This window comes from Ostrinia furnacalis, unplaced genomic scaffold (assembly GCF_004193835.3).
Source record: "Ostrinia furnacalis isolate ACB-3 unplaced genomic scaffold, ASM419383v2 OfSCF7311, whole genome shotgun sequence".
NCBI lineage: Eukaryota > Metazoa > Arthropoda > Insecta > Lepidoptera > Crambidae > Ostrinia > Ostrinia furnacalis.
The window spans coordinates 59715-86794 of record NW_021137550.1 but is presented as its reverse complement, the minus strand read 5'-3'; the positions used below and the strand labels follow the sequence as shown (position 1 = coordinate 86794).

General features: G+C 36.4%; 1 protein-coding gene across 11 annotated transcripts; it reads right to left on the bottom strand.

Moving 5' to 3' along the window:
• Positions 1 to 752: 752 nt before the first annotated feature.
• LOC114363832 (early nodulin-75) lies at positions 753 to 27080 on the bottom strand. 11 transcript variants are annotated; one of them, XM_028319668.1, is made up of 10 exons: positions 26332 to 26440; positions 22077 to 22219; positions 10906 to 11009; positions 10229 to 10399; positions 5918 to 5976; positions 5151 to 5543; positions 4393 to 4615; positions 3353 to 3471; positions 2421 to 2512; positions 753 to 1489 (listed from the first exon to the last, which is right to left on the bottom strand). In XM_028319668.1, the coding sequence occupies exons 2-9, from the start codon at positions 22196 to 22198 to the stop codon at positions 2465 to 2467; spliced, it is 1239 nt and encodes a 412-aa protein (XP_028175469.1). In that variant the 5' UTR covers positions 22199 to 22219; positions 26332 to 26440; the 3' UTR covers positions 753 to 1489; positions 2421 to 2464. The 11 variants fall into 11 exon arrangements, with proteins under 11 accessions (XP_028175469.1, XP_028175466.1, XP_028175467.1 ...); XM_028319665.1 differs by lacking the exons at positions 2421 to 2512; positions 26332 to 26440 and adding an exon at positions 26975 to 27080; XM_028319666.1 differs by lacking the exons at positions 2421 to 2512; positions 26332 to 26440 and adding an exon at positions 26921 to 27071.

Below are 27080 nucleotides of genomic sequence, written 5' to 3'. Positions count from 1 at the left end.
TATTAGTAAGACTGTGACTTGTTTTGTACTGATTGTATTTTAGTAAAATTATACATTGTTACCGACTTGTCGCAAAAGCTTAGTGTACAAACGAATATAAGTATTTATTTAAACGTTGTTTGGGACAATGGTTGTAGCCATACGTTTGTAAATAACTTGGTTACCGCTGTGATATTATGGGTATGTATTGAGGCGTTGCTGACAATATGAATGCTTCGTAATAGTTGGTTTTGTTACAAACTGTACAGACTGTACATAGGACATACGTAGCTTGGCTAGATTGTTATTGTTTGGAAGCATTTTGGAGTGCACTCTGATGTAGCTGTTACAGCGTGGTTTGTACACTATGTATGTATTGTATGATAATATAATATTTTCGTATGCATCAAGAGTTTCATTTTATAACTCAGCAGGGTAATTTAGCTTATATTAGTTAGGAAATTGATAGGTAAATTAGAATTTACATAAAATTTCTAAATGACTGGTGTACGTATAAGAAGTTAAAATAACAACAAGGTGGACATTTTGTACAATTTATTTCATTAAAATATAATAAATTACATAATATCAAATCAGTAATGCTTTTGTAACATTTTATATACAAAATATTTGAGTAATCTCTTTATGACTAGGTAGGTAGGCAATTTAGCCAATTTGACAAATAGTTCAACGCAAGGTTAAATATAAAAATTTGGTATAAAGCAAATGCAAAGCCAATATTACAAATATTACATGGTATTTTTTGGTAATTCTGTAATATCAGTGACAATTGAGCATTATATACAATTTGTATTAAAAAGCATGAATAATTTTCTTCGCTTATTATTACGTTCGCAATGTTTAAAGCCGCACATTTACATCGAGAAGTTAAATAATATAAAAAATGTGATGACGAATAAACATGAAGTATCATTTAGAAATGACGGTGCAATATTTTTTATTATTTTATAAGTATTTTATGCTTACGAACTAATTAATGGTTAAACAATAAATTAATACTACAATTAAGTACTGATTGTAATGTCCAATCCCGTACATGCTTCGAGACTTTATACCTAAAGTCAATACAAGTACTTACACTTGAAGTCCATTCTCCCGAGACTTCGCTTCTCAAAGTAATTACCCATGTATTTCAGATGAAACTGAACGATTCGTTTCGTTGATATTACTAATGCGTTTGCCCCAAAAATCTATTTCTATAGACACACATTTAACATTAATAATGCCAACAAAAAGTTCTTTGATGTGGTCGTGAACTGGTATTATGGATTAGACAAATTAATACTTGTCCGTTACGATTCATGTGATGACTATTTTCTAGGGAGATGATAATGTCTGTCAGTTAATAATACTTAATGGTTGATCTAAGTTAGTAGGAAGATCGGCCTGAGTGGTCCTCGTAGTGTTGCGTGCCGGGCGGCGCGCGGTAGCCTGGGTAGTTGTTGTTGAGAGCGTGCTGCGCGAAGAATGTAGTGTAATCCTTTTTCACCTACAACACAACGTTCAAAATCGCTTGTCAATCCAACCAAAACAACACCCCACCTTCGTACACAGATGCAATTCTGTATTGTTCTGTACACCCATGCAACCTAACACTTTCTACGTCGCAAAGCCATAGATAGAAAAGAGGAATGAATGTCTGTATGTTGTTTAGTCGATTACATGATCTTGTGAAGTTATAGGTCGACAACTGTCTTGCCCCATCTTGTGGTTCGGTGCAGTCGATGTAGCCAGGGAATTTAGTACATATTGTTTCTGGTTACTCGCGGTCCACTGACCAAAGTGTATTGTACTGAAACTTCAGAAACGACAAGTCAAGGCTGAATGAGATTCTTGAGACTCATAAGTGAAGATATATTTTACTGATTTTATCAAAGATTTGTTGAATTTCGTTTCTGATGCTCGGTTGTCTTCCCATAGATAGCGTTGCGAAGCCTAAACGAACGCGTTAGGTGTCGCGACTAGTTGCAGACGACGCACGACTAAACTGGGCCTGAGCGAGCCAAAGTTCGCGCTTGCAAGAGTATTGTGCATTTAGAATTTTAGAATGGGCACAAGTGGCCTTTTTAGGGACACTATCCCTTATTATGTGGTTTTCGGCAGAAGATTATAATCACTGAATGTGAAAATTATTATACCAGTCAGTGGCTGAAAAATATGGTGCATTCTCCGCTGTCATTTTCATGGGGTAGGCAGATTTGTTATTAATTCCTAGTTGTTAAAACACAAATTAGGTTCAATAATATTATTTATATTGATGTTAATTGATCGAAACCATAAACAAAAATGATCTTGCCAATCCGCGTGCAAACGGGACTATTGTCTAATACTCAGGCCCGACACTAAACTATACTAGAGTGGTCCTCGAGTGCCGAAGTCTGTTAGGTAGCTCCAAACACATAATGTCCCAAGTGACTTACAACTGAGGTACAAAGTCCTGTACGTGGGACAGACGGAACGACGCCTACGCCTCGTTCATGGCAACTAATTCGGCAAGCGAGAATTGCCGCGGCTAAAACAGACAACGGTTGCGTTCAAACTTTTGTAAGGCACTCCTTGTGAGTGGCTGTGGTAGTAGAGATAACGCTTTACATGCATTTTGAAGGTGGTTTGAGTGTGTTTGATTTATCTTGCACCCTTATTATTGGGGTATTTTAAATTCAGGCGGATTTATTGTTGACATATCTATGAATATGCTCCGAATTTAAATGTATCCTGATTTAAATATTTATTGAATGATCAAACGAACTTACCAAGTGAAGTTCGATCTAAATTATCCTGTTTTCGCCGAAGAGATTTATTTTACCATGTAGTACCCCTGTACGACAACCNTTTTTAATACTACTACGCTGAATATTGTGTGCGGATTGGGTTGTCGTACAGGGGTACTACATGGTAAAATAAATCTCGGAGGCGAAAGCAGGATAATTTTAAAAATATTTACAATATTTAGTGTAGTTTTACAAAAAGCAAAAAAATATTTACAGAATAAATTGCTAAAGTTAGACATTAGTCAAAAATAAAGCTCTTGGGGGATGTAGCTTAGGGTTGTTAAATATTTCCAATTATACAGGGTGTAAAAAAATAATGGCTATCAAAAACCAAAAATATCTTGTAACTAGTAAAGCTTAATTGGTAATCATTGGGGAGTAAGCCACCAGAAAACATTTCAAAAACAGTTATGAGCTCTTAATTAGTTCTGTATTTATATCTGTATAATTTAACGGTGATTGATTTATGTGCTATTTGTCGTTCAACACAGCGCACCGTTTCATACAGTGGCGCTGCTAATGAAGCGTCATTGGAAAATGGAAACTGGACTTTGTGTTAGGGAAGTTAGAGTTGGTGGTACCTTGCGTGGTCTGCAGGCTGGGCCCTTGGCGAGCTGTCTCCTCGCCTCGTTCTCTGCCTCGACGGCCTCCTTCACTGACTGCGGCGGCCATTTCTGGTCTCCACGCATGTTGACGCCGCCTATGTGCAATTTTTCACATAAAATTATTATTTGAAAATAAATAATAATGTCTTAGGTCGTCCTCATGCCCAACCAGAAACTAGACAACATGACTTCGGAATTAAACTTAGTTTTAAAACCACAGTGCTAGTACCTAGTTAGAAATTTTAAAATGGGCATAAAGCTAGTCGTTTCGCTCTAACCAAACTCAATCCTTATAAACTGTCCATAAAGAGACAAACGACTACCGTGGATATTGGCACCAAAGTGTTTACGTGCCCACCTTTTGCACTGCAATAGCCTAGTACAAAGGGCAGTTTTGAAAACAATATAACTGCAATCTTGTTTTAGTACCCGTGCGAAAATATCAGACGCGTCCTTAAAGTTTACGCGCGTTGCTATTACTGTTGTAAATCAAATAAACTTCTTACACTTGCTTACTTTAGCGTCATGAATTGTCGTCGCTTCATTGTATGTTACCTAGGGAGATTATTTATAAACTTGAATGTAAGGGTGTGAGGGTATCTTTTCGCTCACAGATTTAGGGAGTGGAATTATAGCCTGCCGGTGCCAACTCTAAGAAAGAAGTTTGTTTAACGAATGTGTATTTTCCCTTTAAAGTACATAAACCCAATCTGTCTTTGAAACGCATACCCGTTTAAAAAAGCTGCCTTAAAATGAGAGAGAGTAGAGATGTCTAGATGGTTGCTAGTGGTGCCACCACTCTACTTACGGGCTACGACTACGGTGGTTAACTCTACCTACGACTTCTTACGTGTGTCGAACTTCGAACTAAGTAGTGTTTCTTGCTAATGGATTTAAAAGTAAAGACCTTGTGGCAATTGCTATAGTCTGTCTGTTGCTGACAAAATGTGATAGTTTCAGTGACTTCTACTGCTTTTGTGCTCACTGAAGCTTCGAATTAAGAGTCAGTGCTTTACCTTGGAACGATGCTGTGGCCGGCTGGCTAGCGAAGACTGGCGGCGGCTTCTGGTGGATGGGCTGCTGCTGACGGAGTGTGATGGTCGCTGGCGGAGGCTCGAACTGCCTCTGTGGCGGCTGGTACGCCGGCTCGTACTGTGGCGAGTACTGAGGCTGCGGCGAGTACTGCGACTGAGGCGAGAACTGAGACTGCGCCCCGTAAGAGGGCTGCGAGCCTTGTGTCTACGCGAACATCAAGGTATGTTATTACTTTTGTTATAGTTAATTCGATTACATTAAAAAATAACTAGGTATGTGAAAACTACAATTAGAGAACAAACCGCAAACATTTTTTGATTCAATATTTAGTTCAAGTGTGGCTAAAAATATTAGGAGGAAGTAATAAACAGCGAGACGCATAACCATTATTGAAGTGTTGATAGGTTCATAGGTAGAATTTATAGTCAGACTGTTTTCAGAAACAAATGACGTTAGTGACAAACGTAACACAGATTTATGGTATCCATTTCGTGTGCTGTAAAAAGCGTAGTTATCATGGCAGTGCATAATGTGGCCATAAAGGACGGATGCATTAAGCCATACAGTGCCATCAGCTCTATTAGTGAAGTGCGGTGTGAAGAGTCGTGGCGTGTGAGTTTGATCGTAATTGATGCATAACAAACAAATTTTTGATTGCCAAGAATCTTGCACTAAAATGATTAGTAACAAATGCGTGACAGCTAACTATCGACGACGGTGATGTTCCATTCCGCCGTACCTGGGGGGAAAGAGGGGCTGGCACGGGGGCCCAGCGGTTGCTCGCGGGGCGGTAGGGCTGCGCGATTCCGGGGGACGGCGGGCCCTGGCGGTAGGGGGACGAGGGAGAGGGGGCTTGGACACCCGGGCCTACAGGGATGAGCTTGCTCAGGCCACAGGCCTCCTGACGGCGGCTTTCGCAGTGCGCCGGCTGGCTCTGAGGCTGCTGATATTGTTGCTGGTACGGGGCCTGAGCCTGCTGATATGCCTGGGGCTGGTGGTACTGAGGTTGGGGCGGCTGGTACTGCGGTTGGGGAGGCTGGTACTGGGGTTGGGGCTGGTAATGGGCCTGGGGCTGTTGCTGCTGTGGCGCGGAAGGGGAGTGCTGCGCGTTGTTGTGGTACGCAGGACTCTGCTGTTGGGATTCGAAATTTTAAAGTTTTATAATACAGTAGGTAGGCGCGCTTCACAACTGCATTTTTAAAAACAAATTTAACACAAGTTACTGATATTCCCCTTAGCCCATCTGGTTAGGCTGGGCTTAGCACAATAAGTACTTGACGAAGATCGAACTAGCGACCTCTCGAACGGGTTTGATGCCGAAACCATTAGGCTATTGCAGTTGTGAAACTACGTCAAAATATTGTTTGTGTTTGTGTACCTACCGCATGCATTATCTGGCCGCCACCTAAGCGTCTATGTGCAGCACTTTCATCGCTCTCAATTCTATATACAGTGATTGTTTAAGTGAATTAATGTGCGCAGTGCCTAATTATTAAACCAAATTACCTGTTGCTGGTGATATCCGTTCGTTTCGGGCACAGGTGGCCACACTACTTTCTTCTGGCCTGCAACAAATAATTCCTACATTAAATTCCGTTAAAAATTGTATTTTTCGTTAAATAAACATGGCGCGAACGTTAATACGCTTGTGTAATTAGGCATGAAGTAAATTAGAGGCGTTGACGGAGAAAACGTTAATTAAAAAACAAAACAGATACTGTTCTTGCTTATCTGATGGGAATAAACCTCAAAAATAAGCTTTTACGACGCTTGGAGATAGAATCTTAACTCATATTACTATTTACCTAGGCAACCGAGATATGAAATCTGAAAACCGCGAATTTTAGTATCCATTTCTTTGAAATAGGTATATTATGACATATTTATCTTGGAATTAGCTCGGCCTACCGCGTTATTGGACACTGGCCAGCCGGAGGAAAAAATATCAGTCTCTTAAATATTAATTCAGTATACAACATAAAGTTGGCCGAAAACAAAATGAATTTACACTGAACACAGGTATTCCACCTACACTATCAAAATGTTTTGCCAGATGGATCGAAACTGGATCAGGACTTATTTTTCTAATAGATTAATTTTTTTGATGGCGACTCGAAAAATCAGCATCAAATTAATTACTTAGTTAAACATAACAATGTAAGTCGTACTTAACATTATGAACTGCAATTTAAGCACCTACATGGAAACTACTTTAATAAACCGATTAAGAAGGCCAAGAGCTTCCTCGTTGTAGATAAAAAAAATTACAAACAACAAGTGGGAAAGAAAATGTTCTTGTAATAAAATTCCAGTTAAACAAGCATTAATATAACTCAATTAAAATACTTACAAATTGAGAACTATGTTAGCTTGTTATAATAATTACTTAACAAATTGTTTACAACATCTCGTGTAGACTTGTAGGTACGTTCTTTGCGTTTCAGCGATGTATTGGATTTCAATTTACAGCGTATCAAGGAAGTTTACAAGGTGACTCGGCTTCGCTAAGGTAAAGGACGTAGCCTCGAGTTAGGTGTAGAGTTTAGTTGCAGGCTAGATTTCTGAACCGAAATTCCAACACCGTAAATACTCGTAGATTAACTATCGCGCGCATCACCTACCTATTCGGACTATTCGTAAAGATGTGCAATTACAAAATAGAATCGGAAATCACTCCAAAATTAACACAATCGAATATAAATGAAATAACACATGACGTGAGTATATGACGTTCTTACTGGATTTATCACTTCCAGAAACGTTTTACTAATAAATCTTTCAAAGCCACATGCCACAGTCACGTTGCACTTTTTTGTAAGTAAAGTATAAAAAACAAACTCAACTATTTGACCTATAAAATGTTTAACAACGGAATTAAAACAAATGACTCACGATAAATCTGTCCAATCGAGCTGGAACGCAAGACGCGCCAACCGCTTGCCGGTCAGGACTACTCTTGACTATCTACTTGGCTCGCTCGCCAGGTGAGTACGTGCACAAATATCTACCGCATATTATATTTTGAGAGACCACATTTTTAGGACACCACTACCCGTCTCACTCCCACCCACCGCTCATAACACCGGGAAATCTCGACACACCTCCCACAGTGAGACCCTGGTCTATAGAATTCGTCACAACTGCATGCTAGTATATTTATCGTTCTTGGAAAGGTAACAAAAACAGTTTCCATTAATTACCACTGCGAAAACAATGAGGACATAAATCATATTCTTATTCTTGAGACGGAAAATTAATGCGCTGACATAGCGCTTGCATTCATTTGAATGCGTGAGATGCTGACGTGGAAGGTAACGACGCAAATTAGAGACGAAAGCTTATCGGTAGTACCTACTTGGTAAAAAAATTGATCCGTGAATTAATAAGGGTTATTTATATTTTTTTTATAAAGTAAAGATTAATGTTATTAATTGTACAATTCAGATTCTGTTCCAAGAATTCCACTTAATTAGTTCTAATAGTCATCATAATTAGGGATTTTAGAGCAGTTAGCGATAATCGCGCACGCATCGTCATTGCCGTGTTGGTGTTATGGTGTTCTGCAATTACTACATCCATTGAGGCATGCGATGCACATAAATTGCGAACGGTATGCATAACCGAACGACGCCGTCGCCACCGGCTCCGGATAATTTGTTATTAACTTGTTTAAGGCACTTAGCTACACTCGGCTTGCACTTCGTCGGCCAAGCAAGCAGATACAATTTTAACAACCAGTTTTTAATAACCCCAAGAGATTTTATTATGCTAAGGAGACGAGGAGTGATTGCATTTTCTTAGAAACTTTATTATTAAATAGCCGCATGGTAATAGGCCTACTTATTTTGCGCACCGTTACAAAAATAATGGAATGTAGGTACGTTACAGACGCGACAGTTTCATTGGTAAAGCCTACCTAGTATTTAAAACTTATTTAACATGGGTTTGATAGCTCTACATCTGCTTTATATCTGATATCGATGAAACATACTTTTTTCAGACTTTGTGTCCACATTACAAGTTAAAATATTTCAAGAGTGCATTTTTCAGGAATTTCACATTTCATTCGTAGCTACGATGACAAACAAAACATTGTAAACTACTTCATGAGTCAACAAGTGATCACGTCAGCACGTAGTGTGGTCCTATCGATGTATACTCATTTGTCATTTGCATCTTTTCAGCACTTGGTTAATATTAGACATTGATTCATGCGCGCGCGCGACTCATCCGAAATAGTTGCAGGTTACGTCAAGAGAGCACTTTTTGTTATTCTTAGAGAAACATCCACGTATCAAGGCCGACATTAGAAATAGCAAGGTGTACAATAAATCTGAAAGTGTATTCTCACGTAGTAATTCGTTCTAGGATTTCTAAAATTAAAGATAGTTAAATCGAGAAAAAAAAAACAGGTGAGGCGAACTTTCGAGAGGTCACCTTAAAAAATTTCCAGAATCAAATTAGCTACGTTGAAGTGGGGTGGACGTCATTTATACGGATACAATACTAAGGCTTGCTTTTTACATGAGGTAAGTCTGCGGTCAGACACCTAGGTTAACGAAAGAGAATGGAGAGTACGGAAACTCTGGAAAAGAGTTCCAAGTATTTTAGTCCGCATCATAAACGAACCTTACTCGACAATAAATTTGTATAAGTATATTTTTTTGTTACAAATGGCATCGTCTAAACTCTAAGGGCTTTTGTTGGTAGCCGGCGACTGGTTGCGCCGCCATGGTGTCCAGGTGAAATATAGCCCTAAAGTTTTTATCTTGATATTCCGGAAAGGTTGTATCGGAAAATAAAACCTAAGTAGGTAGGTACTTACTTACATTTTAATTATTCACTAATTTTGATATAGCCAAAGATACGGAATTAGTTCCAATCATTTCTCTACTGTGAAATATTTCATGAGCACTCTTCACCAATATTTATAGCTTATTTTTGAGTATTTCCTAATGACGCGAAATAACTGAGAAGAAATTTACATTACTTTCTAATTTGTTGTTTACATTGTAAGGTGATTAAATTCTCACTTTAAAATGCTAAACTAAATAAGCACAGCAGAAATTATTTATTATTTGATTTTACTTACTGAATTCACTTCACAATCACATTAGAATAACAAAAAATAAAGAGTTCTTTACCTACAAACACTGTTTCAGACATGTCGTTTTCGGCTTCGGTGTCGGCTGTGAACTACCATCAAGAACAAAAGGTAAAAACACATTCTCACAGCTCCCAACCCTTGCCAAACTCTTTCACTAATGAACAAAAAACTCCTCAACCGTAGGCGGGAGATCTCTCAAGACACTGACGACAAAAGACAAAAGAATAATTTCCACGAACGAAATTCATATTAGGCCGTTAAACTCATGCAAAATAGAACTGTTTCCATTCATTCATGAATCACGACTTCCGGTGTCGCCGGCGTGTCAATGTCTCAAGACTCCTAACTGGACGGTTTACGTACTAGCCAGATGCAAGTTAAAATTAGCACGGCCACCATTAATTTAGCTTTAAATGATTTATTTACACGTTTGAGAACATGTAGCTGTCAGTACACAATTAATAACCGATCGTTACGTACAGTTGTTAATAACTCATTAGCTGTGCTCGGTCAGGATTGACCTGAAAGTGAATGTGTTTCATGAGCGATATTAATAACAGCTTAGGTGACGGGTAGTGGTGTGGGAATGGAAGTGAGTCTACCTGGCGAGCGATGGTGCGAGTAATTGCTATATCTAATCAGCTTCCTACTGATGGTTGGCGCGATATGTGACATAGAAAGTGCTCTAACTCTACCAGTCTTGCTGGTACCTTTAGTGGCCCTCATGAACTCAGGGTACACATTGCCAGTGGCGTTGAGTTGCCCGTCCCAGCTGCGGGCCGATCGCAGGCGGTCCTGCTGCGGGGGCCAGACGGTATCAAACCGATGGTTGGTGTGAACCAAGGTATCCAAAATCGCCTGCACTTGGGTAGGGTCTAGTTCTGGCAAAGCAGTGCATATTTAGTAGCATTAGTAAGCTTATAACCACTAATATATTGCATTTTTTAAGAATTGAAAAACAATATAAAGACCAGCACAAGTTTAAGTTTTCAAGTGATTTTTTGTTCTGTTATTATTAATTTACTTAAGGGCTTTGTGCAATAGACCAGTCAACAAAAAATAAAAGTTGGAAAAGGTTCACAAACTTTTGTAAACTAAAAATCATCAAACGGGGACTTGCAATTAAAACTTTACAAAAATTATAAAGAAACGATTGGGTTTCTAAATTATAACAATGAAAATATTTTACAGACGTGTTAATTTAAGTGTGGTCAAATTTTGTGGGGTCAGCCCATTTACAAAAATATTCGTTACGAATGTCAAGTTTAAATAAAAAGATATTAAATAATCCAAACTAGAGATATACGAGTAGGTAGGATAAGGAAACAAACATCCATTAATAAATCAAAATTTAAGTTATAGTACATATACAGTGATAAGTACTCACTAGGGTATCCCCTTCGGTTCCTCTCCTCTTCCTCCAGCATTCTGAGGACTGCTGAGTTGGCGAGGTTAGCAGGCTTGTCTGTGGTGGGGTTGTTGAAGTCAATGCTGTAACCAAAGTTTTGAATAAATACATGGAAGTCTGTATATTTATTTCAGTGCAGTTTGTAGGTCTCTGGACTGACTGAGTCCATTATAAGTAGGTAGTCTTATTTACTACTTATGTTGAAATATGTAATAGACAAGAAAGCCCTAACTAAATTGTACAAAGCGAGTGTTCAATTGTTCATTTCACCAAAACTAAAGTTTAGTTTGCGCCCTCTTACCTACTAGTTGCAGTGACACATAAAATAATAATGGTGCAGTCCTGTTGTCCCCCCTGCTTGGCCCCCCTTGGGGAGCCAACAGGATTTCGAAATCCTGTTGTCCCCCCTGGCTAGGGGAGACAACAGGACTGGATTTTTAATCAATGATTTGAGGACTGTTGTCCCCCCTGGCAAACATTGGGTATTTAAAAGTCATATACAGGGTGTTTGGCGCATCGTGTGCCAAAATGATTTGGCAGATAGAATGGGTCCTTTCCTATATTTTCAGCCCCCATAACACGTTCCATGCCGGGCGGCTACTTTTATATTATTTTTTTTAGTAATTTCACCAAAATACCCAAATCGCATCATTTAATTTCGATTTAAAAAAAAACTACTAGGCGTAGCCTCAAAGTAAATATTTTGTTTGGACGTGCATTGATGTAGGGTTGCATCAAATCTAAAGGACAATGACCAAAAATGTATGGAGTGTGGTCCAAATGTCCACCACTAACGAGACCTATGTAGTAAAATAGTCTACTAAATACTGATTCATTATAACCAAACCGCAATCAAAAATATGCTGTCAGTAAAAAGTTATGACTGAATGAAAAGTCATGTTTTTTTACCTTTTCATCCAAAAAATGTTCTTGATATCATTCTATCCATCGCACATTTTGGATTAATCTATGCATGTTATGTCATGTCGCTTAGTATGCCGTGTTAGATTATCGCTAAAAGAAAAAAAATAAGCTCAGAAGAAAGACAACAATATTGGAATTATGGTCGGGTGGTTGCTGCTCCGCCCCTATTGGTTGTAGGGTGATGTTATATAACCTAAAACCATCCTTGATAAATGGGCTATCCATAAAAAAAATTTTTTTTCTAATCGCACCAGTAGTTCCTGAGATTAGTGCGTAAACTACTACAATTTTTCATACGGTCATAACTTTTTACTGACAGCTTATTTTTTTTCGTCCCATACTGAAAGTTAATCTCTATTTAATGGACTATAAGCCAATATAGGTCTCATTAGTGGTGGACATTTGGACCACTTTTGGTCATTGTCCTTTACTGGCAAATATCATCTAGTTTTTTTTTTAATTCAGCTTTGAAGTTTCCCTAAAAGTTAAAAATGGACTGAACATTTAAGTTTACATGGCTATAAAAAAATAAATAAAAGAGATAGCGATCTTCGGATTTTATCGAAACTTCTCTAGTCTATCCCCATTTAAACGGTATACTAATCTTGTTTAAATAATAACAATAACTTCACAAATTCCTTAAATTAGTGCATTGACTCTACTCGGACTGATTTGCGAAATTTGTGTTTATAGCCCCTTTTGTGTGAATAGCACGTTATTAAACACCTAACAGGTAAAAAATATTTATCTTATGCAATGTAACCTTTACCCTATCGTTTTTCAATGTGGATTTCTTGAAATTAAAGACGAAAATAATTATTTTGATCGTTTATTAATTACTAGCTGACCCGGCGAACTTTGTTCCGCCTTAATGGCAATAAATAAGCAGACTTTTTTTTTAATTTCGAACGGAATAAAAAGTATCCTATGTCCTTCTTCTGGCTCTAAACGACCTCCCTGACAATTTTTAGCTAAATCGGTTCAGCCGTTCTTGAGTTATAAGCGAAGTAACTAACACGACTTTCTTTTATATATATAGATTACAAATTTTGTTCAAAATGACCGTCTCGGCAACGTATACACTCACGACATCTTCTTCTAATTTTAACTGTTGTCGTGTCCTCCCCTAGCCAGGGGACAACAGGATTTCGAAATCCTGTTGGCTCCCCCAGGGGGGCCAAGCAGGGGGGACAACAGGACTGCACCAAAATATAAGTTCTTGGCGTTTGGAAAGTAATTTATAAATACTGAGGACTCTGAAAAACAATTTCCACTCTCAAATTATAGCTAATTATAAATTACCTAACAGACAAGAAAGAGATATTAGCTGGCGGCGTGAATTAGAATCGATTTAAATTTTATTATGATTATTTCTCGCTCTGCTAGAGTTACTCATTACATTATTACCCTGTAATTTGAGACTCATTCGTTCATGTTTTTTTATGATTTGCTAATGAATGCGCATACAATACTTTTAAAATACACACACCGTTAATAAATAACAATCTCTACCATTATTGTGTTGTATCTACAAAATACGTAACCTATCTAGCGCACCAATAAATTTTTAACACCAGGTGCGATTGCGGTCAACTGACCACCTTGTCTTGCTTAAAAAAATCGATATGAACAGCTGATATACCATAATTGGAGTAACAATAATAATTGCTACTAATTAATTGTCAACGTGCCAGACGTTTTAAGACAACAATCAGTATCATCGTCTGTACAGTCATGTGATGATTCACCAGTCGAATGCAACCGGTGATCATGCTATGGCGAATGTTCAAGTAATAAAGTTTAAAAATAATTCCTAGTATATGCTATTGATATTTACACCTCTATTTTTAACCTATGGATGAGCAACCAATAAATCTTTTGCCTATAAAACTCCAAACGATTTGTTAAAATGTAGAAATAGTCCGCATAGTTTGTTTAAAGCGCTCTACACACCTAACTCGCGCTACACAACAATCCGTCGATATAAAGTTGACTTGGATGAGCTGCATAGGGTCAATATTTTTTTATGACAACTTAATTAATAATCGCGAATGAAATTATGCTAGAAAAACTTAAAATTGCTCTTCTTAACTAAGTTTGTTAAAGACTACGATATTTTGAAGTCTATTTGGCTGTTGGTGTAATTATTTAAGAAAATTTTGCGTCCAGTCTCACCGCTTATATACTAGTGTTGCTCTCAATTATAAAACATGCAGTGTATTGCAGAATGCAGTGATGATAGTGGTTTGGGTGGATTTTGAATTCCAAATATCCGGGATAGCCACACACCGGATTACCGGATACTCGAAAACCGGATATTCGAACAATAGCCGCGTACAAGCCCAATCCAATGATTTTCGTTCCAAGTTATTGACTTGTTTTTAAGACTGATAAACTAATCTTAATCGTAAATGCTAATTGAAAAATTGGTAGTGATTTAATCAAAGAATGAACTATAGCAAATATTGACATTTATTTTGGACGAAAAGTGGTCAATAATAGTGATGTACATTACGTAGACAGGTAAGTACTTATTTCAAATGAGATCTAAATCAAACGCAATAACACAAAATTTTTAAGAAAACTGAACAAGTGAGTTTTACGTGTGCTTAATAAAAACAATTAACTTTTGGTAAAAGTGGAAAATCTTGGAAAATTAACGACAACCGCTATAACGTCGTTACTGAAAAGATTTGTAAGTTTGAAACACTGTAATAAAGTTTGGTAATTTAGATTTTTCGAAGTTTCCTCTTTTGCGACTTTCTCTACTTTCGCACTAAATCAATTTTCCTTTTTGAAAGTCATGGAAAAACTAACTCTATTGAGCGTCGCACAACCGTGGGAAGCTTCTGCAAAAACCGCGCTACAGTAGAGATAGCTAGTCCCACCTTCATTGAGTTTGGAACTCGTTCGATCTGTTTGCTGGAACTGTGTTTAACTGTATTTGCACTTTGGAATCTTCTCAGTTCTCAGCCTATTTACTATTTTGCCATTTCCGTTTAGAAATTGCGTTTTGAACAAATTACAAGACTAATTTTTAATAGTTTAGTTCGAAAATCGGAGGTGTTGGAACGTAATAAATGCATCGTTTCCTAACAATATTTTTATAAACTTTCACTTGCGAATTGTTGGTTTATTAAACAAATAAACTTTGATAGTGTCTGTTAATTAAAAGGCGACTAAGCAAGACTAGATTAATTTTTAATTAAATTGAATTATTTATGTCACTCACTTAATCAACGCGTTTTTTATTATATTGCGATTGTTAATTGTTTATCTATAAGGATATGAGATCACGTGACGTCATACGAGTAACAAAGTAGGAACAAATTAATATTTTATCAACCATTTAGCGATAGCTTTTTATTTAGTGCAATCGGTGCGATTTTGCAATTTAAAAAGTTTTCTCCAGTTTGATCTAGAGAATGAGAAAACATTATACCTACGCTCTTCTTTCTGCAAAAAAACAAACCTGACATTGACACCTGATACTCATATGGCATCGAGGTGAACGTAAACTCGATTCCCTTAATAGGAAACTTAGCTTGCACATGGCCGACACCTAACTCGAAAGCAACTTTGTACAGTCGTCAGCACGTCAGACTACACATTTTTGTAGAAAAATAACACCTGTTACAATGGTATAAGATGCCGCAGTGTTTACTGTAATGTGCTCTCTTGTGTACACTTTATGTCCTAGATTTTAGACGTTGTCACTCCTTAGATGTTTCGCAGTTTTTATCTTGGATTTTATCGTGGGATACGGTAACTCTACTTTGAGAAAATAGTAAACAAAATGCCATAAAATAAGTGTGTAGATCGTGACATTAATTAAAGACATAGTATTTTTAATTCAATTACTTACTTAAGAAAAAACTTAATAAACAATAGTTGTCTTTAACAAAAAGTGTAACAATATAAAATTTCAGTTCAAATTAGACGTCAAAATATTTTAATTGAATTGGTATGATATCTATCAGCGAGAAGTAAAACATTGTGTAAGTTGTATTGAGTGCACTAACGTTGTTTTCAATAAGAGCAATTATTTCTCTCAACTTTTTCTGTTACAATTAAACGATAACATTCACTTTCTTAGTAAGTAAGTTAAAATCTTAGTTGCGGCATTTACACATCATAAATTGTTCGTAATTGTTTTGAAGTCTTAGGCAAGTTTATGGTAATGTGCGCCGAAAGACAAATGGACCTTAATTCGTTTGTAATTAGATTTAAACTCTACTAAAATGGGTTCTAAGGTAAATGACCAGCAAATAATTATTATTACCTTTAAGATTTACTGAACCTGAACCTTATTTCTAAATACTAATTATCCTGATTGTAGAGTTTTAATTTTAATATTGACTAAAATTTAATGTGATGTAAGGAGAACTCTATTAATTGCTTAAACTTATTGTCAACGTTATCTACGTATACCTTAGAAAATTCTCAAATAATTTCTAAATGAACACAATATTTTTTTTATTTAATGTATTGTTGATGCCAATACAAACATGTATTAAAAGACAATTTACATTTATATGATCTTAGTCACGAAAGTGAAACTAATCATTATCCACTTTTATTTACAAATCTTGAAACTAATATTTTACAATTAAGTACAAAGTAATGTAGAAATGTTTAGTTAACATGACTTTCCGCGGAACAAACTCATAGGTATTCCTGCTTAAAATATAGTTAAATAAAATTCGAATCATATAGCGTTTAAAAACTAGATAAATAAATCAAAAATAGTTCTCTCACCCGTTTAGTTCTACGTCTGTAGCCATATCTGCGAGCACGTGGTCCTCTTTACTAAACGCGAACAATAACAATACAGCAAATTAACGAGACAGCTGTTTGCACCACTATTATTTCTTGATAACTGTGACTAAGTATTCCTTTATTTGTTTACTTTACCAAAACCCGATTTGAAGGTTAACGATTAGGAGAATAATTGACTTTAAACTATCAAAAACAAAAACTTTACGCAAACTTAAACAGAACTGCTATCACAGTCCGAAATTATTTTTTAGAAAAAATTGCCGATTGCAAGACAAATGAATATCGCGGATCTTTTTTCAAAATAAAAAATAATAATGTTCCAATAATAAAAAAGGTTGAACATGAACTTTTTAATTTTAAATTGACTTTACGGCCAGCATGTGAATTATGAAATTAATTTTAATAAATGTTTTAACGCATGCGCAGTGTTATGCGCCGGTGCGCCGCGTCGCGACTGTTGCGCGCGCGCCTTCCTCATTTGCTTGTTATCTTGCCTTTTTTTGCGATTTTGCGTCGGAACACCGAGCTTGGTAATCGGTAACATCATAGCAATTATTCGCACGAGTAGTTAGTTAAAATGTAGAGCAATCTAAATATGGGCTAGGATGTGTAATTATCTGGCATTATATCAGATGTTGTGGTTTACTTTCATTAATTTAAAAGTAAACGATTCGCAAAAAACTTAGAATTCCCGCACTATGTATAACGTGTAGTTAGATAATTACCTAGGCATTAATTTCAAATTACTTAAAAAACAGCTCTTAAAAACATAAAGTAGGTATTAGAAATATTGAAAACTTTGAAACAGGTAGGTAAATAAAAAATAAACGTCTTTGGCTGTATTGATTAATGCCTTCGCCTCTTTTTTGTCTTTCGTCGATGAGGATAATCTACATTTTCTTTTTTTGTACATAAACGGCAACAGATTCCATTAGCGGCTACTGGCCAGTGTTTGCATATTCTCACAAGACAGCTTCCACATTGCATGATGTGTGTGAGCCGAGTTCTTTGATGATCCGCATGCTTATGGCGGAATGCGAGCGATGTTGGCTCGGTGCTAAATTTCGTCCACGTAAATGTCAGTGCCCCGTGTTCACGCTCCATAATTGAACGGTCAACGGCATTCAAATCGGCCCATCACTGTTTATCTTGGGAAGCATTCTACAATGGGGGCAATTCCTATAATCATTGCGTGACATTTAACTAAACACTCAAGGGGTCAATAGGTTATTTAGAAATAGGATTTCCATTTACGGAATTAGGCATTTTTTATTTAAAAATAATTGATTTTGATTTATATTTTTCCTAAAATGCACATCATTTTTGTAATTATGATACCAGTCTTTAACGTAACTAAACCGTTTTTTATACCTGAAGTTAGCTATTAATTATTATACATTTATTATATTGTTGACTCTACACAAGTCTTACTATGTAACTATTACTTCAATTATTATACGAGTAATGAGACAACAGAAGAACAATGTGGGCTTCATTAACAATTTTTTTCTAATGTTTAATACCATTATTCTAAAATAAATTAGTGTACTATCAATTAAAATAAATGTAGAGTCATATAGTGCCAGGAATAAATTCCTACGAATAATATTGATTGCCATTACATCTAATTTTATTTAGCCCCAGCGGAATAATATTAATTTCAGACGAAACAAGAAAAATATCCAGTTACAATTGAATTAATTACGAAGTGGGCGAAGAAACAAAGAGTTGTTCTTGACGTTAATGAAAAGTGAATATTGTTGTAGTTCTGGACTTTCAGTCAAAGTAACGCTTGACTGGTCCATCCGATGCTATTTAAGCCAAAACGACACTTAAAAATACTTTTTCTATTGCCATTTTGACGACAGATTTATCGCAGTGGCTAGTAATCGTCTCTATGCTAGAGATTGAGGTCCATACCCCACACCCAACACACAATTTGGTTGCATTTGTATTGGATCTACTTAGGCATTTTCCATGTATAATATATTATGTTTATGTTTATTTATTCATTGTCTGGTACTTCTAATACGAGTACGAACGATGGCGCCGTATAATAGGTGGGTATGTAATACAGGAAAAAATCCTGAATGTCCCCAACAAAGATGAAGCCTGCATAACCTAGAAGCAATTCAAGCCTTGCACTGATTAGAATTGTATTAATTTAGGCACTCCAAGTTGTATAAATTAGGATTTTTATTACCTGTTTGCAGTAATTTAAATACATCCTTTAAGTAAAAATCCTCCTTCCTACTTCCTTGTGTCCGCGGTTGTAAGTAGGGCGCAACATCCTGTACGTCACTACTGCACTCCGCATGACTCAAGCGCTTATTGGCACGCTGATCGCTATCCGATCAGCTTCCGAAACATTCTTAGACGTGTTAATTATTTATGACTATTTGCAAATCATTTTGAGGTTTTTTACAATACGAATGGGTTGTAGTGTAATTAGGTGACAATCGATTAATTGGTAGAGACGATTCCACTTATCATTACTCTACTACTTACACTTGGAGCTCAATGGAATTGCTTATTTTTAACTTCTGATTTTCATTAATATAGATTTGAAACTATACTATTCAACTGATAACTGACAAAATATGTATTACACACTGTCCGCAGATATTTTTTTTAAAACAGCAATTATACCTAGTCGCCTGAAAAACTGATGGCGTTGTTGATATATTTAACTATGAAAAAGACGAAATGGAGGAGAAGACGTACTTTGTATATTTATTTATTTTATTTCAAATGTAAATTTTATTTTCAATTTTTTCTTAAAATAACACAGACTCTCTGTCATTTTAATAACCAATCAATACAAATTGCACGCTTGTCATCAGTACATGACTGACGGTTACGTTATTGGCGCGACCGCATCGATTCATCAATTAATTTATCAATCCGTTACATACGTTAAATACGTAGTGTTGATTGTATGTACAGTCAGCGTCAAATTGTTCGTGACACCCAAAGTGGCTAAAATGTTGACAACAACCTTATTCCTATTGTAACAAAGACGTATTGCGAACTTATTGGTTACTTTGGGTGTCTCGAATTTTTTGATGCTGACTGAACTTAGTGATAGGTGAGCAAACATCTCTGTGAATAGTCTCATATTACAATCAACCGAGTACAATTAAATAATTAGACAAATAAGTAGGTACTTAGACCCTGCTTTAATTATGATTGTGAAAATCACTATCTCTCACGGTTGGTATTTCTTTAATTTAATCATAGGAGAGTCTGAATCGAATTTTCGTTTCAGAATTCGAGCCAGAAACTGTTTTCATGAGTAAAAATAATTTAGTAAATACTTATTTATTTCAAAAAGATTTCTATATTTGTAACTTAGTAACTTTGGCAAATTAAGCTAAGTGCAGACAATATCAATGTATTTGTGTTATCAATTACTCATACCTTATTGGTGTATCTTATTGGTGGTATAGTATTACCTAGAAAATTTCTAGGGTTGGTTATCAAAGCGCGGCCATTTTCTATTGTAGTTTTATAGTATTAAGATTACAAAACATTTTTTTTTAACAAAATGTGGTAATAACCTTTTCTAAAACAAAAATTGTGTCAACAACAACTCTCTAGTTTAAAAACATTCACAAATATTCAAATAAACTTTGAACTTTTCATTAATAATTTTCCACTCTGTCCAGGTTCCGAGTTCATAATAATATTTATACACATAGAGCCGAAAGTTCTAAAAAAATATTATTTTATTGTTCATGTCTTAAAACGCTATTTTTATTTCTAGTCAATGCTCAGTATTACATTTCTTACTTTTTTTCTGTGGTTTATATGACGATAATTTTTCTAGATTAGTAGAGTCATAAATTCATCACTAAAAACTCAAGTTTAAACAGGACATAATTAATATTAATGAGACAATTTTAGCTGCTCTTTTCTGCCATGTTTACAGAAATAAAATGGACCGTTTTATAAATATACTTCTACTAGCTTTCCGCCCGCGGCTTCGCCCGCGTGGAATTTTGTCTGTCACAGAAAAACTTTATCGCGCGCGTCCCTGTTTCAAAAACCGGGATAAAAACTATCCTATGTTCTTTCCCGGGACTCAAACTATCTCTATGCCAAATTTCATCAAAATCGGTTGCGAGGTTTAAGCGGGAAAGCGTAACAGACAGACAGACAGACAGACAGACAGACAGACAGACAGACAGACAGACAGACAGACAGACAGACAGAGTTACTTTCGCATTTATAATATTAGTTGGGATAAATATGTACAAGCGCATCAGAAGGTATTTATTAGTCGTATCTCAGGAATCCCATCTGCAAGAGTGTTGACCCAGCTGCTCTAAAAGCAAATGCAAGTAAGTGCATCGAGATCTCGAAAATTGCATCGAGTAATGCTCGTGGATGACAGCTATGTTTAAGCTTAGCTTTCGCGTTTCGGTATTTTTTAAATAAGTACCTAAGTATTATCTTATTCATAAAAGCTAAAATACTTTGTAACAATATTTTGACTAAGACATAATGAAATCGTAGGTACCAAAATCATTTCACAGAAGTGGAGCACTTCACGAAATTCGTGAAAAATTTGTAATTAATGAAATCTTAGAAGTAGAAATACGCCATATAATCACTTATTTGTCGTATTTCTACTTCCAAGACTTCATTCATTAAAATTTTTTCACAATAAATTACATTGAAAATGAAAAATCCACGGTGAAATTCCTGCAATAGATTTAGAAGGTAAAAATATTTACGAAAGTTGAACGAAAGCCCCGCTCCGTGGGGACTCCGGTAAAGAATCCTGGTAACGAGTCCTCGCTGGGATAGCTAACTAGCTTTAACCCTGGCTTTACTCGAATAGAATATTATAAAGAATTCTCAAATTGCGGTTTATTTAGTAAGCAAATAACACTAGATTTGCAACATATAATTAATTATACGTTTGGATCTACCTTAATAATAAGTTTCATAAAGCTCTCTAGCTAGCTTGTAGACGTTGTCCTGGACATTATGCTTTATCAAGTTATAAGAGCTCGCTTTTTATGTGAGCCGCGACAATGCGACTAAAAAGCACAACGGCATTAAATTTATTGAACTTGGCTGGACATTGGGTTCACCAGACTAAGGCCTTCCTGAGTCTGCTAAATTAAAATTATCTGTATCTGGGAAAATTTGTATTATGTATCTTTTTGTATTGTAAAATTTACAGCATCAAATAGTGTGTGACACCCAAAATAGCCAAAAAGTACGCAACACGTCTTTGACAAATGGAATAAGGTTGTGTTATCAACTTTCTCGCCACTTTGGGTGTCATGAACTATTAGACTGTAACCATTAAGCATGGAGTGGGTTCACGACAATAGTCTAGCGTCGGCTGGGTTCACCGCTTCTTAGGATCTCAAGTCGGCAAGTTCGACCTTCACCGTTGTCGCGTTGGCCTATTTTCTTTAGTTGAAACTCACCCTACAGAGCCATTGTCGAGGTTGGAGATGTGCTTGTTGAGGGTCTCCTGGATGTTCTGCTGCGAGTACAGCCCGATGGGCGAGTTGAACTGCTTGTGCACTATCTTAGGGCCGGTGGCCATCTTTGAGTCGTTCGTTCAGCGCTGGAATTGCAAACAAAATGCTTGGTTAGGAAATAGTTGAACTTACAGCTTATTGTTTACATTAGATCAATTTGATAACAAGCTCTAGTTTCTACGTTTTGGAACAGAAACAATCAATATTTTGTAAAGGAATATTTACTAGAATAAATTAATTATTTAGAGCCAAAATAGCTCGTTAGGTACGCGTAAAACCACAACTACAAAATTATTGAGGAAAGTTTGAGGAGAAAGCTCGTTTTGTCGCTCGATCTAGAGTAGGTACACACACATTTTTATTTTAAAAACGTTTTATTTGTGAATTTATTTTTTCATTGATTCTATCATTCAGCATAGTATATTAATGCGTTAGTATCTTTTTAACTTTAGGTAGTGGGAAGGCGCTGGATGCAGGCCGCCACCAACCGGCCATTGTGAAAATCTTTGGGGGAGGCCTATGTTCAGCAATGGACGTCCTATGGCTGAAATGATGATGATGATCTTTTGGATATTTCATGATATCACGGATTCAAAATTTCTTGATACTTCGCTGTAAGAGCACGGGACGGCTAGCTAGCAATAGTCTGCATACCTATCGACATGTTAAAAACCAATTTTCAGGGAATTTTTCTCATTTATAAGTACGTGTTTCGTTTGATGGAAGATGAGCAAGAACTGACTAGGAGTTCTTTTGATTACTTTATTACATTTGATTCAATTATGTTCTTCATTATCAACTTTATATTATGTACGCACACTTAATAAACCTTCTACTAGTGTTAACTACCTCCTCAAGTGTGTAATAAAATTTATGACCCTTGACTACGAGAAGTAGTTCGTTTATGAGCTGCGAATATGTATGTCTTACACACATTATGGCCTAATAAAGACATGTTACTAAGTCTGAACCGAAATAGAGCTTTTTCGTAGAAAAATCACAGCTATCTTACAACATCTAAGGTCCATATTTCAACATAATGAAGCTTTTGTGACTCGAAAGGGTAATAAGTCATTAGTAATGATGTAATCTGTGCTTAGGTCTTTACAAGTTAATCAGTTTTCTAATAGACTAGTTGAATTTCATTTATAACGTCGACGCAAACCTTGAGATGAAATGGAAGCAGTGAATGAAACAATTGAATCGTGATCCATAACAAGCGTCTCGTAAATCACCGTCATTTGTTTCACTATTGTGATCGAAGTGAACAACGATGGGGCAATTATTAAGTACGCGTATTTGTATTAAATAACGTTAATGGCTGAAGATGCAGTGTCAAGAAGTAAGGTGGCGATTTATATCATCCTCATGAGATAATTTTATTACTCTCGCGCAAGATCGCGCCGAGGGCAACACCGTCTTCTTATTTCGTTTTTATTGCCATTCGCGCCGAGACGTCGGATATCATATTTTTCCCTAATGTGCTTGAAACAGGTAACCTTTGTGGAAATAAGTTTTCAATATTAACTTTGAACGGGCGTCGGGTGATTATTGGTTGTTATGAATGATGTTTGAAACGTTTTCTCATATCGTTCAATTTGGGGGATATTAATTTTTTCGAGTGGCGCTCGCTGTTTAATTTGTCGAGGACTGTCGGAAAGTTATTTATCCACTCGTGAAATCAACCATTAATGTCGGTAGAGTGTTCGCAGCGGACATTAAATCAACAAATCTATCTTTGAGGCTAAACTTGTTTTAGATTGTGGGTGTCGAACAAATCTTGTAAATCTTTAAAACTAATATTTAAGCTTTTAACTATTCTTAACCTGCAAACTACTACTAACTAAATTACTAAAAGATAAGTAAAAACTCTATTAAATTCCAGAGTTGAGTTGTGGCTTTCCACGATTTTTGAATATAGTCAATCAATAGAAGGTACTTATTAAATTTGCATAAGAACATACTATTTGACTTACATGACAAATCATTTACATTCAGTCCCGTACATGATGACAGATCACTTGGGTAATTCTCCAGTCTATAAGTAATTTGTCTGGCGGCCGCTTGCGAAACGCCGCGGAAGTCACCCGCTCTTGAATTAGCCGCGGTTCAAGTGAAAAAACAAAACATAACTCGCGCGTGTTACACCGGAAAATCTCTAGGAATGCGCCGGGTTGAGATATCTGACGCTATGCTGTATAAAATATCTTTAAATATAGCAGTTTCAGTAATGAGGAAGCTTATTTTTTGTACTTTTACCTGATATTTGTCAAAGTTAAGATTGAGAATTATCCTGTTCATGAAAAAAAACCTACAAGAAAATCTATATAATAATAGTCGATGAAATCTTTGAAATGTGTTGACAGACATGTGTGATCATTGAAGTCTTAACTAAGAAGGAACAGAAAAGTTACTGTAAACTGAACAAGACGTCATTGTCTGCAATTTTACTGAAACTGAAATTAGTCAGAGTTCAAGGTGGTTGACGTCAGAGTACTAAAACAAGTGAACTATGATCACTTCGTAGAAACGACTCACAGTGAAGGAAACAATGAAAACACTGACTTAATGTCACACAATTATATGCGCGACGCTTGGCTTTTACCCAGTGGCGTCATAGTTGTATTTATCTAATTAATTTAGATTTTAGATAAAGCTATTTTAATTAATTAATACTTAATCTTCATGGAACTCTTAAAATTCAGACAAATGTTTTATGAATAAATAGACAACTAGGTAGAATAAAGTATCTCGATGTGACATACTGTGACTTTCAGTTTCAGCATGCTTTGCCTAGCTCTGAAAATGAGAGCTTTCGATCTTAGAGAATTATGATTTTTTAATAAAAATTGAAGAACTTTCAAGAAATACTCGTAGTGCTTTAGATAAGCTTTTATGTTTCAATGTAAATTATGTTTTGTATTTTACTAAATGATGGGATGGATTCGATTGTCAGTTGTTTGAGTACATTGACATTCAAAAGGTGAGTCCGAGACTTCAAGTGCAATAGACGACACACTAGAGGTCAGGGAATGTAGTTCACGGGCCCGGCAGTCGCCAGGGGCGTTAGACGAAGATCACAATCTTTCTTTGAAGTTTTATTTCCCTGCACAATTTGGCGTTTGCGAAGAGAATTCGCGTAGGCGTCTGGACAGTTTGTTATCGTACATACTCTTTCGAAGATGCGATATATAATGAGAACGACGAGAGATATAGTCTATTTTCGTGTTGGACTTGCTCGAGCATGTAATAAATATTTTGGCGCTTATTTTCGGATTTAATACACCGTTTTTTATTTGTTACAACAATGAAAATACGTCTTGTTTGTTAAGCTTTATTGCTCTGAATTCATTCGTTGCATCAAAACTCAAATGTTGGAGACAATAATTCCAATGACAGTAAACTGAATTACTCCGATTGTGAAAATTATTATATTCAATCTGAGGCTAAAATCTTTATAACAATACACGTATTAAGTGTATACAGAAATAGTCTTTGAAATTGGTAGAAAGACAATGTTTTCATAAATGTAAGCGGAAAAAGGATTAGCCACGTACTTAATGAGCTTTCTACAAAGTAACTTACAGAATGTTGAATAAATTCACTATTCCAGCCATGGGCGAGCAAATTCGTTTCGACGAGACGTAAGGTCAAAAGAGTTGTTTTTAGAAGAACAAGGTTAACAATACCGTCATCAAGGTTAGAAATAATCCCGTCGTATAATGCAGACTACACGATATTCAAAAATAACATACTAATATTAGACCAAAACCGTATGGAATTAACAAAGAGTTACGCTTAATCGTCACACGTTGATCTTTTTGAATTGCTCACGGATTGAAATGAATAAAATAGTCTTGCGTGAATGAAACGTTACATATAAATGTTTACAAGACATTTAAAGCTTTTAAGTGTATGCAGAAGCTGATTGACACTACGGTCATACAAACATCAATCAAGCTGTAATGAAGACGTGCATGTAAAACCGCTTCGCTCAGCGCTGGAGCGCTTTCACGCTAAAACGGTCCGCGTTATTTCAGTACTGTGAAGTCATGATGGATTATTTTTGTAACCGAACACCTTGTACGTGAAGTTAGTCATGGATGTCGAGGTCGGCAGGTGATTAGCGTTTGCAAGTGCGCGACTGTGGCATATTAGTGCGAATGTTAGATAAAGCGGCGTTTTTTGTTTTTTGTACCTTGTGCGGCGTGGGTTCGTGCGAGCGGCTTGCTAGCCCGTCTCTAACTGAGGCGGGCGGCGCCCGCCCACGCGCCTTGCGCACGAGTGGATGATGCTCACCTGCGATGTTTCAGCGATCGCGGCAATCGCCTCCGTATCAACAGGTGCGAATTTCGCAAAAGCAAACTTTGTTAGCGTTAACATTGACCGCGATGAAAGGATACAGAAAGTTTTAGAGGCGAGAATTCCAGCTTAAAAGTTACTCTAGCTAGACTATCGATTTGTTTCAGTAGACTTATAACTAGAAGTTTCTATCTCGTATTCTTTTTATTGGATTTTTCATATTAATTGTTTATTTATCACTGCACATTTCATTTATTTTTCGCATATGTTTGTTGTCCTAATCTTGGATTATGTGGGTGCATTCTCAACACTAGATATTTATAGTGCCAGACTAGATTCAGAAATACCTGAGTAACGTGTAAATATTATTTATATGAATGTAAACTGGAGGTTAAATGCTTATGATGCAAAAATAAGTAGTTGAAACTGTTAATATGTAATTTGTATTAGTTCTTGAATGGAAATGAATATGTTTTATGACTTACGTCGAGCTATCATACAATTTGTTTACTTTAACACCAAGTTTGAACAGAACTGACCTAGAACTAACTGAACCGACACCGCAAGACCTTGAACTTCACTGCTAAAACTTTCAGACAAAAGTGTGTATCCCGCGGCTTCCAGAACTCGAATGCGTCCAGCGCC